Here is a 10,575-nt window from a genome sequence, read left to right on the forward strand (position 1 = left end):
CAACCGATCATGCAACTCTCACAATAAAAGCCATCCTCTGTCTTATTTTAATGACAATAGAAAGAAAGATTAAACTACCTTATCTCTACCAAAGTCTACAGAACAGAAAAAAAGATACGGATTCTAATTGAATCTGCAAAAAGTGAAATAAGACTACTATAACAATTATTTATGTAAACGAAATCTTACAATCATGATTACTGGCTTCGGGGCCACCAACATATAAAAATCTCAGCTCAAATCTCAGCCTCAAATCTTAAATTTCTGACTCTGGTGAGATTCTGCTAAAACGGTGTGCCACCAAACTTTCTCAGAGTCGCCTCACGAGAGTTGAGTTTTACGGAAAAATCTCAGCTTATTTTCGTTACCGCAAGCGGCCTCGCAGGAAAAATGGCGTCGATCGGGTAAGTCTACTCTACTTTCATTTTCTTGTTTATCGCGTTATTTATGTAAATTACATGTGTAAATTATAACTGAAGTCACATTTGATAGTTGTCTGCATGTAAATATTAATAATTTCATTAAGAAATATGGCGAGCGAATGTGAAATGAGTGTAGAGAGCGTCTCTTTAGATACCTAACAACAAGATAAAAAAAAAACTGGACAGAGTTGGAAAGAAAAATAGGTCTATTTGAGGGAAAATATTTTATTTTATTTGGAAAATTTAAGGGTGCTGGGGGAGGGAAGATTGACAAGATGTTGCATGAAGGGAAGTTGCCCAGGCGGTGAACGGGTATCTTTTTCTCCAAGTTCAATTGTTGTTTTGTTTTAGGGAATTCCCAAGGTGTCATATGGCTTCAACTGATAAATATATGTAGTGTATTGGGAGGGGGGTTAACTTCCGTTTTTTTTTTTATCGGGCTCTGCGTCCTTTTCTCGGGATTCCGTCTCTTTTTCCCGGGATCTTGCGAGAGAAGCCACGAGAAGGTCTGCTGGTGATTGTGTTGGCCTTTTGTAGTCGTTTTATAATAATATACCTTGTTTTATACAAAAGTGATTGTTTACTTATTTATTGACCGCGGAAATAACTTCTTATAGAATAATTAGGCGACTGAATGTTACGATGCGAGTTTGGAGTGAGATGTTTACTTCAAAGATGCAAATCCAGTCATCATAAAAATAGCGATAAGTTTTTTTTCTTCACTGTATATATATGAAATCTTCAAGATTGACTTAATTTGCGCTTGGTAGTAAATAATACTGCCCTAAATCTAATCATGCTAATTTGGCATTGAGTAAGCAGTAGTCACATTATCATCTTCAAAGCTGTGCAACTAATTTTTGTCATACATTAATGTTGTAGTCTTTAAATAATATATTTGATAACTGTAAAAACATTTCAAATTACAGTTAGTGTGTGTGAGAGAGAAAGAGGAGAGAGAGAAAGATAGGTATCAATAAGATAATTCTTATTCTTAATCAAAATCCATAGCATAATGTTAAGAATGAGCAATACTCAGATTATTTATATAACATTTTAGGAGCAGTGGTTCGGAGTGCTGAGAACAGGTGGAGAGGCTGCCAAACAATACAGCAACTTAAAGCAGAGAGGAATGTACAACAAACCACTTATTCTTGTATGTATATATTTTATTTGTATATATACACTGTACTTGTGTTTACATTTGCAAATATTTACACTTGCAAATGTTTCCCCTTATTCATATAACACTGTTCGCACAATCTGCTGTTATTCCTGCATAGCACAATTATGGGTCAAGAGGTCAAAGTAGCGCCCTTCAAGCTTTATGGGATTTGATCATGTGACCAACCTGTATTTATAATATCCCGTCATGCATCCAAAAATGATACCTTATTTCTTAGATATTTTTCTTTTAAGAACAAACTAAAAAAAAAAGATACATTTTGTAAGATTCTTGGATATATACTGGTATACATGTACTATAGACTATAGTAGTATAAATTATGTTCATATATGCTACTCAGGTGACCGTTAAGGCCAATTGGCCTCTTGTTTCTTGTGGTTATGAAAATCTGAATGATAGAAACAACAATAATAAAGCCTATCAGTATGCAATAGGGCTTGAAAGGCTTTATAAATCATAAGTCTCATTATAACTTGATCAAAGATAATTGAAACAGTATTTATAGTCAATGTTTATTACTTGATTTATTATCTTATCTCAATTTATTGTAAAGAACCTGTCGCTGAGGTAGTAACTAGGGAAGAAATTACCAAGGAAGAGATAATGGAAAAGGGGCGTTGTGAGGAAAGTAAAGGTACTTCACAATTATATGACATGTTCTACAAAATACCTAAGTAAATGCTATTAGGTACCAAAAATAGAGTGGTTAAGATTGTTCGATAGTTTTAAAATAGTGACCCCTGGACTAATACTGGGGACCAAAGATGGGTTAAAAGTTAAAAGTAGAAATATATTATATGGAAATGTTTAAGAATCTTCTTCTCGAGAACTACAATGCTTCAATGCGATGTGGCCCATGTGCTTGTTGTTTTTTAACTTCTTGCCTTGTCTGCAAATATGATTTATACCTCAAAATTTCTGTTTAATCTTAAGGGTAAGCTCAAAATAATGGAAGGGCCACTGTGGCAGCCACATGCGTGAACTTTGATTTTCACTTGTGAGGTTGCATTTTACAGCAGTCACAATTAAACTTATCATTTTAACCTTTCAGTACCTTGTGTGTGTTACAGTGTTATTAACTGCAGTAGCTTTCCACATACTTTACATGCAAAAAATATGTGAAATGTAAATATAAAACCATAAAACTAGGTCACTTGCTATCATGAGCATGAATGTTTATTAAATACATGTTCACCATGTCTTTCATGAATGATTGCAAGATGATAAGAATTACAGTAAAAGATAATCAATAAGGTTAAATGATGATAAATTTGATTAAACCCTAAGACATGATTTAATATTGAACATTGAAAATGTGAACATTTAACAATACATCATGAACATAAATCAAACTTATTTTAGATACAAGTAAGTCATCAAGAAAAAGGAAGATGAACATCCAGGAGCTTGAAATTGAGAATTTAAGACTGGAAAACACTAAACTGTAGAAGAAATTCAAGCGTTGAATACATTTCACGAGAAATAGGTGTCTCTGATGTGATCCCGCACCGTTCTTCCAACAGCGTCCTCCGGAATAACAAAATCAGGGGCCACCAATGAAGCAGGAATCTGGGGAACATCTCTAAGAATGTTTCCTCTGTCTAGGCCAATGTTGTGCAGGATGACACATGCAGTAATCATCCTGCACGCTCTCTCAGGATTGGCTCGAAGACCCGTGTGGAGCGCATTAAACCTTTTCTTCAGAACACCAAATGTCTGTTCAATTGTAACCCTTAAAACAGAAAGACAAAAAAGAAAATAAAGTATGATGTGTCGTATTTGGTAGATTGTCAGAGGTAATGGGTGTGCGTACTTGCCTGGTTCTGCAATGAGCTGAATTAAATCTTTGAGATGGTGCTGTTTCAGTGGAGATATACGGAGTCATCAAGTATGGTTTTAAACCGTATCCCGAGTCTCCTAAGAGAGTTCCTTGAATTTGACCTAAAATAATATATACAATTATATAAAAGAAAGGAATGGAGAGACAACTAATGTCTAAATGATAGTTTTATTTGCTATGGACATACCTTCTTCCATGATTTTGCACAGTTGGGACTCGCGAAATATTCTGGAATCATGAACACTTCCAGGCCACTTGGCTACAAGATCGATTACTCTGAATCGAGGGTCACACGTCATCTATTAATTATAAACAATGTTAATTTAATTATTATATTATCATAATTCAATATATAAAGCTTATTCGAAGTCTCTTTTTCAGGGGTGAAACAACTTATTTCAGTGCAAAATTCTTTTGCAAGCAAAATTGACATGGTTTTTTCCTTTTATTTTATTTCAGAATTGAACATGTAACAAAACAATTTGCACAATAATGCTATGAAATCTAAAATCTTTGAGAATGATTTGACTCTTATTAAGGGTGCTTGGTGGTCATGGCCATTTCAGACTGTATTAATTTTTTTTTAAAGGAGAGCTCTATATTGGAAAATAGGAAAATGTCCAAATTTAAAATGTAATTAAAGTACATGTATATGGGGTTTTTGTCACTTAAAGCAATATGAGCTGTATTTTTTAGAATTTTATTTTGCTGCAAAAACCTGCTAGTATGATAAGTCTTCATATAACTTGAACTTTTATGATAAATAATATTTGAAAAAATCATTAATTTTTGTCAAAGGAAATATTTCTCTTCTAAGGAATATTTAGCAAATCAATTTTTGTACAGGACCACAATAATTCATTTTTGCTCTAGATAAGGCTTCTTAACGGCATTTTCCACAAAAATATGGCTAACAGAAATTTAAAAACCATGATATTTTTGTCATTTTAGTAGAAAAGATCATTTAAGTAAAAAATTAAGAATGAACTGATGGTTATTTTGTTGACCACCCATTCTCTTAACTTTAAGTGACAGGAAAATCATGTCACATGATGAAAATCATGCACACCTGGATGCTAAGGGCATAATATCCTTTGCGACAAATGTAGTCTGCTTCATTGACGTGGGGAGCTTTTATTTTGACCATTGTTCCATCAACGCACCCCACAATGCCTGGAAATCCTGCAATTTAGTTTTATATGAATAAATTGTTAACCATTTAAAAAAATATGGTTCCTTAACATGATGATACAGCTTGTATGGCATGACAGACATTGCAATACTCAATCATTTCCATTGGTATTGTATTATATAAATAGTGCCTGTTTGGGAGGGTAACAGTTGAAATTGACACCCCGAGAAAACCATTGTCAACCGACGCGAAGCGGAGGTTGACAATGGTTTTCGAGGGGTGTCAATTTCAACTGTTATCCTCCCAAACAGGCACTATTTATTTTGTTATACTGAATGTCTTTTTTAAAATTTTTAAGAAAATTTTACTGCTTTTATATAGGAATAACGTGAATTCTACGCTGAGGGTAATAGTAAATATTATTAACTGCGTCTTAACCAATCAGATTTCAGTATTTAACATGAAAGTATAACAAAAATATTTATTGCATTGTTTAACTTTTTATTTGTATTCTATAATTTTCCATTTGCATTGTATGAATTTCTTTTGTATTGTATAATTTTCCACTTGTATTATATAAATGTCAAATTGTATTCTATAATTTTCCATTTGTATTCTATAATTTTCCATTTGTATTTTGTAAATATTTATTTGTATTGTACCATTTGCTATTTGTATTGTAAATGATATGGCTCAGTGGTTAGAGCACCAGACGTTAGGTAAATTTATAGAATTTGGGTTTTTAGGTTGTGGGTTCGATACCACCAAAGCTTTAGTATTCATTTTTTTCTTATTATTTTTTGAAATATTTCAAAGTGAATATAGTAAAAAATCACCCTTTTGTAAACTTGTATTATAACATTCCAAATTTATTTAATTGCATGTTAAATTTGGAATTGTATTTTACGACAAAACCAAATGAGCAGTTGCGCAATATTATTAACCCATCTTCTTATAGAATACAAATGGAAAATTAGAGAATATAAATAAAAATTTATAGAATACTTATGAAACTCGTACAATGCAAATAGAATATTACTCAATACAAATGGACAATTATAGAATACAAATGGAAAATTATACAAAACAAATAGAAAATTATACAATACAAATGGAAATTTATACAATGCAAATGGAAAATTATAGAATACAAATGGAAAATGATACATTACAAATAGAAAATGGTACATTACAAATAAATATTTATATAATACAAATGGAAAAGATCATAATTATGTTGTAACGTTTGACATGCCATACAGCTTGTACAATATATTCTAGATTGACTTAACTTTAAATGCTCTCTCTCTCTCTCTCACTCTCTCTCTCTCTCTCTCTCTCTCTCTATATATATATTAAACTTCTTTTCTCATATTTAAGCAAAGTCATCTACGTTATTTGTTTATGGTTTAAGAGAAGAAGGTTAAAAAGTTATTGACCCACCCCTGCACTATTTTACAGTAGGATATCCGATATGATCTATAAACTTCTTTTCTGTTTTCATTACAATTTATCAATGTTTTAAATAGTTTAAAATGTTGTATGAATTAAAACAATGTATTGATATATATGATAAAAAGAAGTGTAATGAAATATGAATGTGTTTATTTTATACATAATATGGCCAATTTTTTCTCGTCAAAAATGTTAAAAAGAGTCGGGCTCAAGATGCATGTAAAGTTTTAAGGTCATGGTCAGATATGCAGACAACTTTCTTACCGGCAATCTTGTGGAACGCAGCCTTGATGTTTACAATTTCCTCTCTTGACGGAAGACGGATGAATCTTCTGGTCATTCTACATAACAATTCCGTCACCAGTCTTACCGCCCTGCCAGCTGTGCTTTTTGATATGCTCAAAGTATCGCCAATTGTTATGTAGAATGACCCAGTTGCTAAAAATCGTAACGAAACCAACACTTGATGGAGGGGAGTGAGTGGGTTGTTTCTTCTACTAGTAAACTGAAGATTGTCTTTCAGTATGTCAACAATAAAAAATATAGTTGCAGGGAAAAACCGATATCTCTCAAATATTTCATTGTCATTGAGTCCTTCCAGTGGATTAGATCTGTCTTGGATCCGCCTTGGAACGCCAAGATTACGTCGACGTCGACGTTGCAGACGTCGTCTGACGGCCATTTTGGACGAGTGAATTCACGTGAGATTTTATTTGAGGTTACTATATACCAATCTCAAGATTTTCTGAGAAATCTCAAATTTTTTTCTCATTTGAGTCAGAAAAAACATTGGTGGCACGCACGTTTGAGAAAAATCTCAAATTTGAGAAAAAACTCAAAGACAAGTCTGAGTTTGAGAAAAAATTTATTTGGTGGCACAGTTTGGTGAGAAAAACTTAAATTTTCTGAGAAATCTCAGATTTGAGAAAATCTCAGCGTTGGTGGCCCCGAAGCCTGGTCATCAAACAGCATGGAATGTATCAGTTCTTGAGTCAGACTTAGTTAACAGCAAGGAATTAGAACAATGACCTAATTTATCAGAATACCTAATTTAAAATGAGTTGTTACGATTGAAAAACAAGTTTGGTGTACATTTATAATTAATTACAGTGTACAAGACATTATCTGAAACTCGAACTGCAAATCGATGTTGAAAAAGAAATTTCATCGTTTAACAGGCAAAACGTTGCTAGAAACTTCGAAACCCTTAAAGGTTTGATAAAATTAGGGTCTAACTTGATACTGGTGATTGACATTTGCTTTTGTTTCCTTTTATCCCATGGAAATAACATGATTAGTAATTAACATTGTAGATATTGCTCTGCAAAGCACCACCATTTCCAATACAGTAAATAATGCCGATTATTTTTTAAAGACATATTCCAAGATTTCTAAATGATAAGACAGCCCTTAATAGGGATGCTATTAAAGATAATTCTTTGACTGACAATATATATATATTTTCAATAAAAGAACAACTATTTTCAGCAAACAGAAATCATTTACTAAACGCACCTACTACTATTACCCGACAAAACAATTATACAACAAAACTAAACAAACTCAACGATGATAATCTTACTCTTTCTTTATATCATGTTGAAGTCAGTCAATCACCTACATAACATGTACTATCTAATAAGCAGGACATAAACCCCAATAAGACGTTTGACCACTGACACATGTTACAAATATATAATGGTATCATCATTTATCTGATGTTTTAGAATATATCTTCTTCGCATATACACGTTAAAATAATAACAAACAGAAAAAATCATTTAGTTATCATTTGAAAAATGTTTTATAATGCATAGAATATTCGTAATAGTAAAATTAACATCCAATGGCAATGGTCATATCATACGCATATCATATAGCATAGCAATAAAATATTATACAATTTTAAACTTTTATTAATATGGTCAATACCCGTATTTTAAATATTAAAGGTAGAACAATGATGTAAATAAAAAAACTGTACGTATCCATAATAATGGAATTGAAATTCTTTGATAGAGTACCTTTCAGGAAAAAGTGTTTGTTATTGAAGCGAAGAATATGCTTATTCACTGCCTTAATCCTTACAACATGTTGCACAAAAGTTCATTGACATTGTAAGCATAGGATATCGCTGTCACATTATGAAGGTTCTGGTTTAATACTCTGCACTTGTCCTAAACATGTTGCACTAACATAGAAAATTTCAATATCAATTCTAAAACTAGTAGGCTAATTGTTCGAGAACAATTAGAGGTCTTTCCACCTAATATTTTAATGAATTGCTAGATTGCTCTATAAGATATACAAAACATTACTATACCTATGATATATGTTGTACTATAAAATGGGAAAACCACAAGGCCATTAATTGATAAATGGTTTTAAAAGAGATTTTTTATTTTTATTATTATCAAGCCATTTTTTTAAAAATTCCATGTTGTATATATCGGTAAAGATTTATCTAATTACTTTTCTGAATTTTTTTTCCACTTACTATGAACAAAACTGAGCCAAGTGAATATTTTTTACACAATCGTATAAACAGTAAAGCTAACAATAGAAGAGAGTGTTCTACAGGCTAGCTGTCTTTGTACAAAATGAATAACAAGTTCCACTTGAGAAACCACAGGACTTGATGTGATACCTGGCTGACCCAATTGAATACCTTATTGCGCAATCCAGCAAGCTATTGAAACCCTTACTATAATTCTGTATTTCAAATAATATGAAAATTCATTAATTCAAAGACTTCCAAATGACGTTGACCTTTGACCTTTATGTCATTTTGTTCGGCCAAGGTAGACGCTTCTATTCCAAGTGGTCCGAACTCTCTATGATAGATAGTAAAAAAGTTGGAAATGATTTTATGGAAGTTTCAATACTTTCAGGGGCAATAACTGCTATAAGGGGGCCTCAGATCCTTTCGGTATGAATAGATTGAAGAACCCTCTAAGTGTACTGAAGACAATGGTAAAAGTTCCATATTTCTATCTCTTATGGTTTTAGAGGAGTAGCGATAACAAGCATTTCGTACAAAAGGGGCTATAACTCTGTAATTATTCAAAGGTATGAGCCAAGGGGCTATATTTTAAAATGTCTTAAGATGTCCTACTACATCCATAAAAATGTTTTTCTCTACCACCCTAAACAAAAGATATATAAAAACTCGTTAATTAACAGCTTCTCAAATGACCTTGACCTTTGGCCTTTATGTCATTTTGTTTGGCCAAGGTAGACGCTTCCATCCCAAGTGGTCCGAAGTCTCTATGATAAATAATAAAAAAGTTGGAAGTGATTTTATGGAAATTTAAATACTTTCAGGGGCAATAACTACTACAAGGGGGGCTCAGATCCTTTTGGTATGAATAGATTGAAGAACCCTCTAAGTGTAATGAAGACATTGGTAAAAGTTCCCAATCTCTATCTCTTATGGTTTCAGAGGAGTAGCGATAACAAGCACTTCCTTCTCAAAGGGCAATAACTCTGCAAGTTCTGGGAGTTCTTTGACACAGGGTCAATTGGTACCATAACTTTTAATGAGCAATTACCTAAAGTTTAAATTGTTTGGATAACCCTAATAATAAAAAAGTCACCCCGAGCTAAATAGAAAAAAAGAAGAAGAAGAAGAAAAAACATAAAGAAAACTAGTAGGCTAATTGTTCTCGAACAATTAGAGGTCTTTCCACCTAATTTTTTTAATGAATTGCTAGATTGCTCAATAAGGTATACAAAAAATTATTATACCTATGATACATGTTGTACTATAAAATGGGAAAACCACGAAGCTATTAATTGATAAATGGTTTTTAAAGAGATTTTTTATTATTATCAAGCCAATACTATAGAAATAGATTTAACTAACAATAGAAGAGAGTGCTCTAGAGGCTAGCTGTCTTTGAACAAAATGAATGGCAAGTTCCACTTGAGTAACCACAGGACTTGATGTGATACCTGGCTGACCCAATTGAATACCTTATTGCGCAATCCAGCAAGCTATTGAAACCCTTGCTATAATTCTGTAATTCAAATGATATGAAAATTCATTAATTAACGGACTTCCAAATGACGTTGACCTTTGACCTTTATGTCATTTTGTTTGGCCAAGGTAGATGCTTCTATTCCATGTGGTCCGAAGTCTGTACGACTAATAATAAAAAAGTTGGAAATGATTTTATAGAAATTTAAAAACTTTCAGGGGCAATAACTACTAGAAGGGGGCCTTAGATCCTTTCGGTATGAATAGATTGAAGAACCCTCCAAGTGTACTGAATACATTGGTAAAAGTTCCAAGTCTCTATCTCTTATGGTTTCAGAGGAGTAGCGATAACAAGCATTTCGTACAATAGGGGCTATAACTCTGTAAATATTCAAAAGTATGAGCCAAGGGGCTATATTTTAATTGTCTTAAGATGTCCTACTAAATCGATCAAAAAGTTTTTCTCTACCACCCTTAATAAAAGAAATATAAAAACTTATTAATTAACAGCTTCTCAAATGACCTTGACCTTTGACCTTTATGTCATTTTGTTCGGCCAAG

The 10,575-nt window shown here is 32.5% G+C and overlaps 1 protein-coding gene and 1 long non-coding RNA gene across 2 annotated transcripts; one reads left to right on the top strand and one right to left on the bottom strand.

The window, feature by feature from the left end:
• Positions 1 to 201: 201 nt before the first annotated feature.
• Positions 202 to 1,579, top strand: LOC117682726 (uncharacterized). Its single transcript, XR_010711811.1, has 2 exons — positions 202 to 404; positions 1,483 to 1,579. It is a non-coding gene; the product is annotated as an uncharacterized lncRNA (long non-coding RNA).
• A 1,502-nt stretch (positions 1,580 to 3,081) lies between these two features.
• Positions 3,082 to 3,768, bottom strand: LOC136273300 (putative nuclease HARBI1). The gene is made up of 3 exons (XM_066077708.1): positions 3,636 to 3,768; positions 3,426 to 3,549; positions 3,082 to 3,340 (listed from the first exon to the last, which is right to left on the bottom strand). Exons 1-3 carry the CDS (start codon positions 3,745 to 3,747, stop codon positions 3,082 to 3,084), a joined length of 495 nt encoding a protein of 164 aa, XP_065933780.1. The 5' UTR covers positions 3,748 to 3,768.
• Positions 3,769 to 10,575: the final 6,807 nt, after the last annotated feature.

This window comes from Magallana gigas, chromosome 3, assembly GCF_963853765.1.
Source record: "Magallana gigas chromosome 3, xbMagGiga1.1, whole genome shotgun sequence".
Taxonomy (NCBI): domain Eukaryota; kingdom Metazoa; phylum Mollusca; class Bivalvia; order Ostreida; family Ostreidae; genus Magallana; species Magallana gigas.

Coding starts and splice junctions, on each gene's coding strand:
- LOC136273300 (XM_066077708.1), bottom strand. CDS start 3,747: ATGACGTGTGACCCTCGATTCAGAGTAATCGATCTTGTAGCCAAGTGG. Junction 3,550..3,635: donor GTGCAAAATCATGGAAGAAG/GTATGTCCATAG, acceptor ATATTATTTTAG/GTCAAATTCAAGGAACTCTC. Junction 3,341..3,425: donor TCAGCTCATTGCAGAACCAG/GCAAGTACGCAC, acceptor TTCTGTTTTAAG/GGTTACAATTGAACAGACAT.